The sequence below is a fragment of the Tachysurus vachellii genome, chromosome 1 (genome assembly GCF_030014155.1).
Source record: "Tachysurus vachellii isolate PV-2020 chromosome 1, HZAU_Pvac_v1, whole genome shotgun sequence".
NCBI classification, from domain to species: Eukaryota; Metazoa; Chordata; class Actinopteri; order Siluriformes; family Bagridae; genus Tachysurus; species Tachysurus vachellii.
Genome location: NC_083460.1, coordinates 38,103,811 through 38,118,013, shown reverse-complemented (window position 1 = coordinate 38,118,013; position 14,203 = coordinate 38,103,811). Strand labels below are relative to the sequence as shown.

Genomic DNA, 14,203 nt, shown 5'->3' with positions numbered 1-14,203 from the left:
GACTCTCCATAAATGACATGCTGTCATTCAGAAAGTGTATAAACTAATTGAGTGGAAACTTAATGACTGACTGTGTTGTAGGTTTGAAAAGGAATTAAGCGCTAGAGGGAAGTCAGTGGGAGTTCAGAAGGAGGCCAGAGTTTCAGAAATCAAATCCTCGAAGCCCCTGAAAGGTCGTGAGGTGAGAAAAACGAATCGTAAGCAAATTAGCGTTACATTTGACACCACCAGCTTGGTATAGCCTTTCAAATCCTCAGGAATTTGTATTATTATTATTATTACTCGCGTGCATTTGTGTACGTAATGTAAGAACTGTTAAGGAGAGACCATCTTGGATCACAGGAGCACCTGCTTGCACACTGGGGGTGTCACAGGAGCGTTTTTTACTTGTGTTGTTATTATTTTGGTTGATCAGGTTACCAGACCAGGCCATAAAAAAGCCCGCATGGCACGGACACGCTCAGACTTCCTGACCCGTGGTTCAAATCCTCCAGGGGAGGGGGAGTCAGAGGAGGAAGAGTTTGATGAGACCCCTCTGTCTCTTGGCCCACCCCTCCCCAAGCAGGACACAGAGGGGGGGACACTAGACGCATGTCACAGTGACTCTGAAATGGTAATTAAACGGTCCACGCTTCCCAAAACAGGCTCTTGTGGTGCCAGACCCAACAGCGTGGTTTCTCTCTACAGCTAACCTACAGAATCTCATAGACCTCTGTACTCACCACTTAAAGAGCTGCAGCACTGTGCATGTCACAGTGTATACTGTAATCTGGGAAACATGTCTTGAAAATCATCCTCATCTGTGATGGCAGAATCTTTATTTCTACATTATCTGCATTAATATTGCAGTCAACCCAAAGGATTTCTCCCATCGTTTATTAGTTTTCCGTAGATTGTTGCACAGACATTAAAACTCCTTTGTTGTTTTGAGTCTAGCCACACAGATGTGGATAAAACCAAGCGTGTTTCTGCTTCTGACTGTAAAATCACGTTCTACGTTTTAACCCACAATACGCTTGGCATTCTGATCATTGCACTAGATTAGACAGTAACAGACGGTGTAGCTCTGGGTTGCCTACGAGCCACGTTGTCCAGAGATTCTTATTGTCTCAGCACCCAGAATACTGATCGCTGCATGCTCTTTAGGCACCGACTCTTTCTCTCGTCTTCACCGTTAGTTTCCTCTATGCGCCAGGAGCAGGACGTCTCTGCCGTCTCCTCTGCCCTTCCTTTCCCCTGTAGATTTGTTCACAGCCTCTCATCTTCTCTTATCTGGCCTTCCATTGCTCTTTGCACTGTTTGTAAATGCAAATGCTCCCTTTCATTGAATTTATGTATGTTGTGTTTAAAGGAACATGCCATTGTTTTAAGGGCATCTGCTAAATGTCTCTTCTGTAGTGTGTGGATTATTATCATTATTACAAGAATACTGACAGGAAAACAGAAAAACTTGTTTACTCAAAATGTAGAATGTCAAAGTTGATTATTTTGTTTGATGGAGAGAAATGTAGACAGAATGTATGGGTTTAAAACCAAGTCATTTTTGCCTCACTGATTTTTAGGGTTTAAACACTTTTCCATTTTTTTTTTTTTTTTTAGTCAACATTGTTTGTATGAATACGAATCTTTAAACTAATCAGTTCGCTTAACACGGACATCAGATTTTTCTATCCAGAATTGCTTTTTTATGTCCTCATAAACTAAAGGTACACTAGAGTAACATTTAATAAGACTTTTTCTTGTCTGTCAGTCTCATAATTTGCATTACTTGGTAATGTATTTTAAACAGTTGTCCTTAGACACTTAGTGAAATTCTTGTCTGTGGTAATCATACACACACTACAGATGCAGTAAACTGCATTGGTTGTTCTATTGATCTGTATATTAATAAAAGCTAGCGATCTGAAAATTATAAAGTAAAGGAATTCTTACTGAAATGGGATTCATTTTCTCCATGTACGTTATTGTATAGCAGAGCTAAATGTATTTGATGATAAAATATTTGATCATTATTTATGACGCATTAATGTGGCCCAAAAGCCCAAATAACAAACGGTTTCACGAGTTTAAACGAACTGCTCTGTCATTTCTCAGCCGTTCACTTTCAGCGAAGAAAAGAGGACGATGCACAAAGCCATGTCTTCTGGAGACCTCGGCAAGGGCGACTCCCTGAGGAAGATTTCACACGGAGATGGAAGGTTGGAATCTAATCTTCTTTTATTTTTTACAAACAGCTATTTGTCCTCGCAAGTATCGGGAACTGAATTTTTTTTTTGTGTGTCTGCGTGTTCAGGGTTCGAGGCAAGATGAAGTTCTGGGGAAAGACAAAGCAGGGAGAGAAGAAATCCTCCAGAGACAGACTGGTGTTTGCCGGCGAGTCTTTAGATGGGGACTATCCTGATACTGCCCTCCTCATGGCTGAAGGTGAGATGATGGTCATTTAAATGTTACATTAAAAAGGTTTTCATGTATACAGAAATGATAAAGCTTATTTTTTTTTTAATGTGTATCTAGGGGAGTGCTTGTCCCCTCCTCACAGCCCTGACTTCAGCTCCCTACCAGAGTTCAAGGAGAACAAGGAGCCCTCGCCCAAAGTGAAGCGGCGCCGTAGCGTGAAAATCAGCAGCGCAGCTCTCGAACCCGCCCAGTGGCAGAACGACGATCTGCAGATCCTCACGTGTGCCAGTGACTACAAGAGCATGAACGAGTTCCTCATGAAGAAGGTACTGAGACCGTTACCGCTATACAAACTCTTCCCTGAATTATAAGATCCTTATCATTTTGTTAAAAGTACAACATTAACGCTAAGCACCTAATGTTTCACAGATTGGCGATCTAGATACGGAGGACAGCAAGAAAGACACGATAATGGATGTTGTGTTTAAAAAGGCGCTAAAGGAATTCCGTGTGAACATTTTCAACTCCTATTCCACCGCTTTGGCTGTGAGTAATTAATTTAACACGCCTCTGTTAAGTGTAAAAAAAAAATTTATTATACAATATATAATTTTGTATACCTATTATTTATAACTTGCACTATTTAAGGGTATACAAGCTTTTGCACTTAATTGTAGATTTTTGTTGAGGTAAACCTGTATTAGTATATGTAATAGTTTCCAGGCTGATGTAAATTAGCCATAGTGTCTAGATTATTGAGAAAATACGCGGAATGACACGTAGCCTTCAGTTTAGCCTTCAAAATAATCATTTTTTGTACACTCTTTAAAATCCATGCCTAACTAATGAGTTGACATTATTTAGGAGAGTGTCGGCTTCTGCACCTGATCTCTTCTGTGTATTGTTTTGTGCAGATGGATGATGGGAAGAGTATACGCTATAAAGACCTGCATGCATTGTTCGAGCAGATCCTGGAGAAGACCATGCGTCAGGAGCAAAGAGACTGGGGCGTGTCACCGGTTTGTGTTTGGGTCAACACCTTCAAAGTATTCTTAGATGAGTTCATGACTGAGTACAAGCCACTGCACAGCACCATGAACAAGGTACTGCTCGCTTCTTTCCAGATAAAAAATGTATATATATATATATATATATTTTTTACAGAATTTCACACAATTAGCTAACACTTATTAGCCTTAATAACTAACAGGTACCTAACTGCAGTTGTTGGCCACTATCAGATACACAGACTAGTGTACGGTCACTGTATAACACTCTTCTATTACATACATAGAAGCATTTAGCAGACACCCTTATCCAGAGTGACGAGCAACTGAGCAACTGAGGGTTAAGGGCCTTGCTCAGGGGCCCAGCAGTGGCAGCTTGGTGGACCTGGGGTTCGAACCCATGACCTTCCGATCAGTAGCCCAACACGTTAAACACTGAGCTACCACATCCCACACTCATATTCTTCTCTTTCATACTGCCTATGCACTGCATTTCAATTTCTGAAAGCTAAAACAAAGGCTCCACTGGCTGTGTTGATCGCTGGAATTCTGCCATTATCTGGAATTGGCTCTTGAGGGTTTTCAGTGTCTGGTATTAGGGACTCATTTTGGGATCAACTTCAAGGGCAGAGTTCCTCCAAAAGCTGTTGAGACAAACTGGAATGCACACAATTGTGCAAATAGAATGTCTTAACTGTTCCATTATGACACACACAGTGTGTCCTGTGCACATAGTGAGCTCCATAAAGAGACACGGTCTGCCAAAGTTGCAATGAAAGATCTCAAGCGTTCTACATAGAGCTCTGACTTCAACCCGACTAAGCACCTTTGAGATCAACTGGAACGCCTTTTATACCTCAGACCTCCTCATCCAACCTCAATGTCTGACCTCATGAATAAACTTGTCCCTTCTGGATGGACACGTCATTACAATCACACTCCAAAATCCTTTCCAGAAGACCGGAGGTTGTTCTAACAACATTATTAAATACAGAATGGGATGTTTCTACTGGGATGTGGTGTTGTGATGGTCAGGTCATGTTATAATAACCAGATTTTGAATTGTTCCAGGTCATCAAGCCAGATCGAAAAAAGAGGCGAAAAAAGGACACTGACATAGTGAGTATGGTCACAGCCTGTATATTATTGGCTTTGCAATAAACTATTAGTTTTTGTTTGGTTTTCATTTCTTTCTGTTTTGTTTAAACAGGTAGAGGAACACAATGGCCATATCTTTAAGTCTACTCAGTACAGCATCCCCACATACTGCGAGTTCTGCTCCTCCCTCATCTGGATGATGGACCGAGCTTGCGTCTGCAAACGTGAGTTTGTGTTCTCTGTTCCGAGACACCTCACTAACATTTGCCATGACCCCAGTTCACACTAATCAAACTGTTTATGGCTAAGCTTATATCTTTTATATATATATATATATATATATATATATGTATATGTATGTATATGTATGTATGTTGTATAAGAATGGTCTGTCTGTGTCAGGCAGGATGTGGTAGTGCATGTAAGAGCTGTTTCCTACACTGTGTAACATTTCTGTAAGATGTACATGAGACATGATTTTTAGATGAAATATGAGACTCATTAGGATGTCCTTTTCGTGTGTAGTTTGCCGGTACGCTTGCCACAGAAAGTGCTGTTTGAAGACAATCAGCAAGTGCAGCAAAAAGGTAAGGATTTATTACATGCATTTTGGAATTTTAATGTGTGACTTTGACTTTCTTAGGGCTTGCTTTATGACTTAAAGGTAAACTCAACCCTGAAACACATTATATATGTTTATACTGAATTATAAAATGACTGGGCACAGAAAGTTGGACCCAAAGAGGGCAACAGCTCCATGACACGTTATGAGTTATGTAGAGCAACATGACAGAGACTCTGCTCGACTAGGTAAAGATCTACAGGATGACTAACATGATGCTGGTAATGGAGTTAGCTTGTACGGATGAGGAGGTAATAAAGCTTATCAGACCAAAATAGTAAAGCATTTGTTTCTCTTTGGGTTACAGACCACTAACAGAAGGTAGTCAAATGGCATTATGGGTAATGTAGGAAAACACTAGCCAAAGTGAAAATAGACCAAAATGTCATTACAAAAAAATAAATCTCAGTTTTATTTAGAAAGATTAATATGCAAGTTGTTTTAGGACTTTATTAAGATTTAATTCTTGTGTGTGTGTGTGTGTGACTAGTATGATCCTGAGCTTTCATCAAGGCAGTTTGGTGTGGATGTGTCCCGTTTGACCCACGACGACCGCTCGGTACCTCTGGTGGTAGAGAAGCTCATTAACTATATCGAGATGCATGGCCTCTACACAGAAGGCATCTACAGGAAGTCTGGCTCTGCCAATAAAATCAAGGAACTGAAACAGGGTCTGGACACAGGTAGGGTGCTTACATAAGAGACCTGAGACAACTTCAGACAGCAGTAACGACCATTGTTCCTAATGAATAACATGATCTGTTTGATCTTTTTCTTATTGTACAGATGTGAGCAGTACAAACTTGGATGACTACAACATCCATGTCATCGCCAGTGTTTTCAAGCAGTGGCTGCGTGATTTGCCAAATCCCCTTCTGACCTTTGAACTGTATGAGGAATTTCTAAGAGCCATGGGTAAGTGATTAGTCTTAGGCAAATCTTGGCTTTTTGAAGAGTTGTGATAAAGCCATTTTAATGTGAGATTCAGCTCCATCGTTTTTAAGACAATTATTAAAATGTATATATTATTAAGGCAAAATGATACTTCACAAGGTTCTGGATTAAAATGATACCAGGTCTGCATTAGGACTGGAACCCAGTTAAAAAGTTGGCACTGTGGGATGTTTTTAAATTCAGACTACCGAGTAAAACCAGAAAGTATTACACAAACAGGACGCTCTGTTTTTTTGCGAAGAAAAAACATCTAGTATGTATTTGATCAGGCCTTCAGGACAAAAAGGAGGTGGTACGAGGGGTGTACTCTGTGATCGATCAGCTCAGCAGAACTCACTTGATCACACTGGAAAGGCTCATCTTCCACTTGGTTGGGTGAGAGACTCCTTAATCCTGCGCCTGTGTACATTCATTCTCACAGCAGATGATTTGAATATTTATTGTATGAACATTTACAGTTTATGAATATCCTCCATATGGATATGTACCTTCATATCAGTATAAACCTTCACATCAGTTCATGTGTATTTTTACAGGATTGCTCTGCAGGAAGAGACCAACCGGATGTCTGCCAATGCACTGGCCATCGTCTTTGCTCCCTGTATCTTGCGGTGCCCTGACACAATCGACCCCCTGCAGAGTGTGCAGGACATCAGCAAAACCACAGCGTATGTTCAGCGTGTGTGTTCAGTGTGTTGACTTGCATTAGCACTAACAGATTTGTTTGGTGACCGCTGTTTCACTACTCATTCTCCCCAACTGATTATTTCTCAATGACATGTTTAAAGGCACAGTGAACTCTGATCTACTATTCAGCCTTATTGCTTGTATCATGTCAGTTAAACATAATGTGTTTGTGTGTGATAGATGTGTAGAGCTGATCATTTGCGAGCAGATGAACAAGTACAAAGCCCGGCTAAAGGACATCAACACTCTGGAGTTTGCTGAGAGCAAAGCAAAGAGCCGCCTGACCATTATTCGCAGGTCTATGGTGAGTAAAAAGAAACAAAGCAGATGGCACCATGAGATCCAACACTCCAACACACATCTACACTTTAACCCTGAATTTGCTCTGTCATATCTCTCTAACCCCGTTCTCTCGTGTCCCCTCTGCTCTCTAATCCAGAAGCCTGTAGTAATCGCAGTTAGGTTTATGAGCATAACCCGCATTGCAGCGGCGGTACGTACTCACTCTGTATGCCTCACTCTAGCCATTCTGTAGCACTCCTCATTGGTCAAGTCCCAGCACCGTGTGGTTACTGTCACCATCATCACACCACTCCAGTGTATCTGTGTCTCACTCGGTCAGATCACTTCCACTGGCACTGTTCACACGGTTACAATACAGCAGTGTGTTTTTGTCAAGAGTGGGCATTCGTCACTAGCTGTGTTTTTGTTCTTACACTTCTGTGTCCTGTTGTGTACCTTATTTACTTTTTATTAACTTTTTATTTTTATTTTTTTTTACCTTTCTGTCTTTTTCTTTTTTTTAACATGACAACATGCAGTCCAATGCAGCCAGAAAGGTAACCTGTGATGTGTGTATGTTTGTGTTGGTGTTTGTGTTCTGCAGTAGCCAGTCTGACTGAGTGAGGAAGAAAAAAAAACAAGTCATACTTTATCACTTTATCCAAAAAATAATAATCCATCCGGAATGTGTTTAGTGTTTCTTAGGTTAGTTTCCTGGGGCTGGTTCACTATTATAGCTAAATGTAATAGAATTAAATATATTTTCAAGTCAAGAGTCAAGTCAAGAAGCTTTTATTGTCATTTCAACCACATATAGCTGAAGCAGTACACAGTGAAATGAGACAACGTTTCTCCAGGATTGTGGTGCTACATTAAACAAAGACAGAGCTAAGGACTTAGTAAGTAGTCCTACATACATAAAGTGTATCTGTGTGACCTGGTGCAAACAGTGCAGGACAAGACAGACAAGACAGCGCAGGACAAAAGACAGTGCAGACAAAAGTTACAAGACAATACACAAAAGACAATAAACAGAGACAGCGCAGACCGACCAGTGTAAATACTGTATGTAAATACTGTATGTTCAACAATATTGCGTGCAGTAATACTAGAATGAACACAGTTTCTTAGCAGCAGGTCCCTGAGATAATTGAGCAATAGGATTGCGCAAAAACACCAAACAACTGAAATATTGTACAGTATTTGCAAAACGACTGAAATGTTAGTGTGTGCAAAGAGCAAAAAAGTAAAAAAGGTTTAATATAAAATCTGGTCTTTAGTGTGACTTATAAACAGCATGAACTATAAAACATGAACAAACATCTCTGAACTTGTACTTTGTGATAGACAAGCAGAACATGAGGAAAGTCTTTTTCATAATTTCACACATACATAGATGTACGTTTTTTGTTTGTTTGTTTTTTTTAAAGATCCAAAAAAGCAAAAACAAAAGTAGAATTTTCTGATTGACATTTTCTCTTTTTTGCAAAGACCATGTTGGTTAAGGAGACAGTGTTTAAATGCAGGCAATCTGCTTAAAGATATCTAAAATGTTTCTAGCTATGAGATTAACACACTGGTTAAGTTGTACGGCACTGAATCGGACACGAAGCCCGTTTCCGTTCGTAGTCAGATATCGGCTCTCAGTATGTCCATGGTGCTTCTTTTCTGGAGGCAGAATAAAACCCTCAAATGTAATTGTGTCCCTTTTCACTACCAGGACTAACCAGGCTTTAAAAAAAACTAAAACTTTAGTTATACTTACACAATATGCTGCATAGAATTTAGGTTTAACTGAATTTGTAAGCTAGAATATAAAGATTTATTGATTTTAACTTGGAGAGATTTAAACTACCTGATATTTACAGTAGCTTTGTAGCTGATGAACTACATTTGGGGGTAAGTGGGGAATTGTGTTTTATTTTATTTTTCACTTTATCTGTTTATTAATCACTGTGATTCATTCATTATGCGCTTCTGTTCCTCATACTGTACATAGTGTAAGTAGAGAAATAAAAATGACCTACAGTTACTGCTGCTAGACATGTAAAAGAACTCATGTGATGGAATACCTACAAGACAACTAAAAAGACTGGGTTTTGTACTCGTCAGGGTAAGGGGCGAGCATGCAAGATCGGATATCACTCACCGTCGCCTCCGGTGAGTCCTCGCTCTCCGTTTGCCCCCGAGATCATGGAGGAAAGCGGAGACGAGGACATCGTCAGAGACGCTGAGGTGACGGAGCAGCAGAATGTCGCCATGGAGCAAGAAGAAAAAGTGCTGACTGAACAAATCGAGAATCTGCAGAAAGAGAAGTGAGTGTGCAGTCAGGAGGAAATGATAAATGTTGACGTGGTATATTTGAAAAGCTGAAATGTTTCTCTCTCTGTAGAGAGGAGCTGACCTACGATATGCTGTCCCTGGAACCTCGAGCATCTGATGATGAGACTTTGGAATCTGAGGCGTCTATTGGGACGGCTGACAGCTCCGAGAACCTAAACATAGACTCTGAAGGTGCCGTCTCTGATTTCTCAGGTATGTTTTACAGTTATTTAGGGCTTTTAGAATTCCAGTGTTCAAATATTAAATAACCACATTATGCTCGTTTGCCCTTCAGAAAAAGGCCCCACGTTAGCTGCCACCCGGCCCAAGAAATCCCAGGGAAAAAGCAGACGGACCCTACGGAGACAACCTGACTCGCTCGACTCTGTGGACTCCAGCTCCACCGTTTCCTCCGTCTCCTCGTCTTGTCCACGGCCTTCTGCTTCATCCCGCCGCCCTCGGTTCCGATTCCAGTCCAGCCAGGACTCAGCTGAGCAGGATGGTGTTGAGAGGCCCCAGTTCAGCAGCCGTGGCACTTTCAACCCCGAGAAGAGCAAGCAGAAGCTGCGCAATGCCAAGCACTCTGCTCAGACACCCCCAGATGACCAGGAGCACAACAGAGATGCAGACCTTCAGGCTCAGCAGTTAGTGTTATACGGCACCAACGAGTTCATGGTGTGAAGTAGCTGCTCATCTTCCCTCATTAGCTTATTCCACAGCTCCCAAGGCTACGTTCTCAGCGCCAGCAGAACAGTCCCTGTAAGTGCCATGGACATAAAGGTTCAGTTGAAGTGTGTTGGAGAAACCCCGCTGAGAGAAAAGGGTCAGATCCCAGACTGATCTTTTCAGTTATTGAGTGCCAGATTAGAGAGGACCACAATCAGAAGGAGGACAAAATGGGGGGAAAATAATGTGATTGATGGGGGAAAAAAACGTTGATCGCTTGGCTTCAGGCGGCGCTCCTCAGCCAGGAGACAAGGCCATCCATAGTGCAGACTCCATGAACTCGAGATAAACCATTGGCTGCTTTTGAAGTTTACACTTTATAACCATGTTAAGCAGCGTGCTCTATAATTATGTATGTATTTCACTTTCTGGCTTATTTAATAAATTTTAATTACATGAGATTTTATATATATATATATATACACACGTGTGTGTGTGTGTGTGTGTGTGTGTATATATATATATACACACGTGTATATATATAAAATCTCTCTATAAATATATTATGTGACATAAAATGTACAAAGCTGGAACACCAGTGAATTTCTGGGTTGTTAAATTCTTATATTTATCTTTTTGCCTGTTATGAACACTTTGGAAAGTGTGAGGTGAGACAGCAGCTGTGAGCGTGCGAGAGCGTGTGGATGTGTATGTAGAATTATGTGAAAACCACTTTGACATTTTTGAAGTTTTTCGCTGCTTTTTGTTTTCAATTGGACGGGAATCTCGGCTACGAAGGGACCAAGCCAGCTGGTGTTTTAATGCCAGAGGATCCCAGCTGAATGAAGACTGTTTAAAAATCACAACCTACTGTATCAGTAACCTCCTAACAGCCATCCATTGGTTCTATTGTCCTACTGTTTTTCCTTTTTACTTCCACGTCACCTAATTGTTGACTAAAGCATATATTACATGCCAAACACAAAGCATGTGACTGTTTGCTCAAATCACTGATCATATTATTGAATTTGCCTGTGCAGTGTTTGCCAAAGCCGTCCAGTACTCTCACACTGTTCTCTCTTGTTAACCCACACTGTTTACTCCCCTGTATGAAGACAAATTTAGTCTCAGCCAGTATGTGGTACACACTATTGTAAACCATTAGATATTGATTACATTTGCAGCATTGTCCTCACAGAATCTGCTGTCTTTATTAAATGCTAGCTGTAAACTTCTGATTACAGTCTGTTACAGTGTAACGCTACATGACACATTGGGAGTAAGTCCATGCAATCTAAGGTGTCTTCTGCTAAACCCCACTGGCGGAGAAACATCTGTCCTCACCGCGCTATTTTATCTTTCCTCACCTACCTGAACATTTCCATCGGTTTGGTATTATTCAGGCAAAAGGCCCACACGCCGATCACGGCGGCTTTTCCTCATTTACACGCAGGTGAAAAACGTCCCATTGTATTAAAGCATATTATCTTGTATAGTATTTGACCCTCTGATCTGTCGCCGTGGGTCGCCTCAGCGCACTGCACAGTCCTGCCTCAGCAGTGGGTTTGGGTTCTGTTACGCACACGTCAGTATAAAGTGCATTTAAAGAACTGTTTATCACAACACCAGACGATGATGTCCGTGATTGTAAGTGACTTTTTTTTTTTTTTTTTCCCCAGCTCATTAAAATGAAAGCTGTAAAATGAATGTGCACTTTTTTCTTTTGTCATAGTCACTGTGTTGTGTTCGGTCCTTTACTTATTTACTAGCGCTAGCAGATAACATCATGTAGAACGGATCTATTATTTCTTTTAGATGTTAATAGAAATGTCTTTTTTTTTTTAAATACAACAAAACAACTTGAAACAAAATGTTAGATAAAGAGATTCATTATTTTAGAGATTTTTATTGGAGTCCATTCCATAAAGCTTGTACATCCTGAGGAAGAAGCTTTATAATGGAATGAAGTCAATGAGGTTCAGGACTAGAAATCAATCATTTCTTAATAAACTCTAGTTCAATATTGTGCCTTTATTTGTTGTTATAAAAAGTCATGTACTACATAATCGTCTGGGTTATTAGTATACGGGGAAAATGGACTTTTGTGTATGTGTGTGTGTGTGTGTGTATTCAAGTCAAGTCACCTTTATTGTCCCATCACCACAGCACATGTACCATGGTGAGTGAAATTCTTGGGAGCGAGCTCCAGAAATTGCAGAACCATTTACATACAGGTGAAAAATGTGCAAAATGCTCATTACCAGGTGAGATGTGCAAAAGTGGAAAAGATGCAATGTGCTCATATACAGTATAGTCAGTACACACAGTGTACTACTAGACATACTGTATTTACAATGCACTACACATTATATACAGTATGTACTTTTTTATATGTATATATATATATATATATATATATATATATATATATATATATATATATATATATATATATGTATGTATGTATGTATGTATGTATGTATGTATGTATGTATGTATGTGTGTGTGGAGGGGCACGGTGGCTTAGTGGTTAGCACGTTCGCCTCACACCTCCAGGGTCGGGGTTTGATTCCCGCCTCCACCTTGTGTGTGGAGTTTGCATGTTCTCCCCGTGCCTCGGGGGTTTCCTCCGGGTACTCCGGTTTCCTCCCTCAGTCCAAAGACATGCATGGTAGGTTGATTGGCATCTCTGGAAAATTGTCCCTAGTGTGTGATTGCGTGAGTGAATGAGTGTGTGTGTGTGTGTGTGTGTGTGCCCTGCGATGGGTTGGCACTCCGTCCAGGGTGTATCCTGCCTTGATGCCCGATGACGCCTGAGATAGGCACAGGCTCCCCGTGACCAGAGGTAGTTCGGATAAGCGGTAGAAGATGAATGAATGAATGAATGAATATATGTGTGTGTGTGTGTGTGTGTGTGTGTGTGTGTGTGTGTATGTATAAATATAAACATTATATATATGTAATATGTTAAGGTCCAACAGACTGTACAGATACAGAAATGTCCTGTGATACAGAGCTTATTGTCAGATAGATTATTATATTAAATTAAATGCAGTGTGTGTGTGTGTATAGTCCAGTGTGTATAAATATGTGTGTGTGTCATATACACCTCTATAGAACAATAGTAACAGCTAATAAAATGGCGCAGGTGTCTGAGTAAATTCTGAGGCGAGGAGGTTTTTGTTTGTCGCTCCCTTGTTTAACCTGACAGACCGGACCTGAGACGCACGTGTCGCTGAGGGATGTCGTCACTGCAGGCTGCAGCGCGCATGCGCATTACGTTGCTAAGGGGATCTCAGAGGCGAGTATGTGACGGTTGGATGCGCGCGCGCACCTGTTCGTACCTGGGGAGGAATTTAACACAATAATAATAATAAATAACGATGTCGGGTTTCGACAGCAATCCTTTCGCCGGTCCTGTGGACGTGAATCCTTTTCAGGTAGAGTTTTTAATATTGCTGTTATTTGATAAATGTTTGTTTATGAGTGTGAAACTCTTCTCGAGTCAAACCTGTACGGTTGGTTTGTAGAGGCCTGCTGTGATTGACAGCCAGGCGACCAATCACGTTCGAGTACGCCGACTGTAACCCAATGATGTGCTGGGGGGCGTTTCTGTGCGGTGTGTGTGGGGTTGTTTGTTTATTTTTTTTAACGTAACAATAACTTACACGTAATATAATTCGATTGTGTATTATAGAAACTTGTAAAGCGCTTCAGTGTGTGATTAAATAATGTTCCGTTTTACACTCAGCTCCTGCACCAGAGCACAATAACGTGTATGAAGCAGCTCAGGTGTTTCTACACAAACGACCCAAAGCTTAAAGGCTTTGTTTATCACTGAGTTTTAATGGCTAAGGTTTGTGTTGTGTCCCTGACAGGATCCCTCAGTGACACAGGTGACTGTAGGGAGAGACGGCGTAGAGGAATACAACCCTTTCTCAAACAGAATCCGGGTGAGACTGAACACACACACACACACACACACACACACACACACATACACATACACACACATATACACACATATACACACACAGGTGACTGTAGGGAGAGACGGTGTAGAGGAATACAACCCTTTCTCAAACAGAATCCGGGTGAGACTGAACACACACACACACACACACACATACACATACACATACACACACATATACACACATATACACAC

General features: G+C 40.9%; 2 protein-coding genes across 12 annotated transcripts in view; both read left to right on the top strand.

The window, feature by feature from the left end:
• Positions 1 to 11,725, top strand: part of myo9aa (myosin IXAa) — a 102,810-nt gene extending 91,085 nt beyond the window's left edge. For 4 of the 7 annotated variants that reach the window (XM_060886634.1, XM_060886617.1, XM_060886643.1 and 1 more), the window contains 19 exons: positions 82 to 181; positions 416 to 613; positions 2,095 to 2,198; positions 2,294 to 2,424; positions 2,515 to 2,723; positions 2,827 to 2,943; positions 3,312 to 3,500; positions 4,476 to 4,523; positions 4,615 to 4,726; positions 5,028 to 5,089; positions 5,615 to 5,807; positions 5,911 to 6,039; positions 6,348 to 6,453; positions 6,615 to 6,746; positions 6,946 to 7,069; positions 7,205 to 7,258; positions 9,160 to 9,362; positions 9,440 to 9,582; positions 9,665 to 11,725. In XM_060886634.1, the coding sequence (XP_060742617.1) occupies positions 82 to 181; positions 416 to 613; positions 2,095 to 2,198; positions 2,294 to 2,424; positions 2,515 to 2,723; positions 2,827 to 2,943; positions 3,312 to 3,500; positions 4,476 to 4,523; positions 4,615 to 4,726; positions 5,028 to 5,089; positions 5,615 to 5,807; positions 5,911 to 6,039; positions 6,348 to 6,453; positions 6,615 to 6,746; positions 6,946 to 7,069; positions 7,205 to 7,258; positions 9,160 to 9,362; positions 9,440 to 9,582; positions 9,665 to 10,050 (2,740 nt within the window). In that variant the 3' untranslated portion in view covers positions 10,051 to 11,725. The remainder of the gene's footprint in view (positions 1 to 81; positions 182 to 415; positions 614 to 2,094; positions 2,199 to 2,293; positions 2,425 to 2,514; positions 2,724 to 2,826; positions 2,944 to 3,311; positions 3,501 to 4,475; positions 4,524 to 4,614; positions 4,727 to 5,027; positions 5,090 to 5,614; positions 5,808 to 5,910; positions 6,040 to 6,347; positions 6,454 to 6,614; positions 6,747 to 6,945; positions 7,070 to 7,204; positions 7,259 to 9,159; positions 9,363 to 9,439; positions 9,583 to 9,664) is intronic. The other 3 variants (XM_060886662.1, XM_060886626.1, XM_060886652.1) reach the window with 2 other exon arrangements.
• A 1,598-nt stretch (positions 11,726 to 13,323) lies between these two features.
• Positions 13,324 to 14,203, top strand: part of scamp2l (secretory carrier membrane protein 2, like) — an 18,051-nt gene continuing 17,171 nt past the window's right edge. For 3 of the 5 annotated variants that reach the window (XM_060886567.1, XM_060886584.1, XM_060886575.1), the window contains exons 1-2: positions 13,324 to 13,475; positions 13,914 to 13,931. In XM_060886567.1, the coding sequence (XP_060742550.1) occupies positions 13,419 to 13,475; positions 13,914 to 13,931 (75 nt within the window). In that variant the 5' untranslated portion in view covers positions 13,324 to 13,418. Of the gene's footprint in view, positions 13,476 to 13,913; positions 13,989 to 14,072; positions 14,130 to 14,203 lie in introns of all 5 variants that reach the window. The other 2 variants (XM_060886593.1, XM_060886559.1) reach the window with 2 other exon arrangements.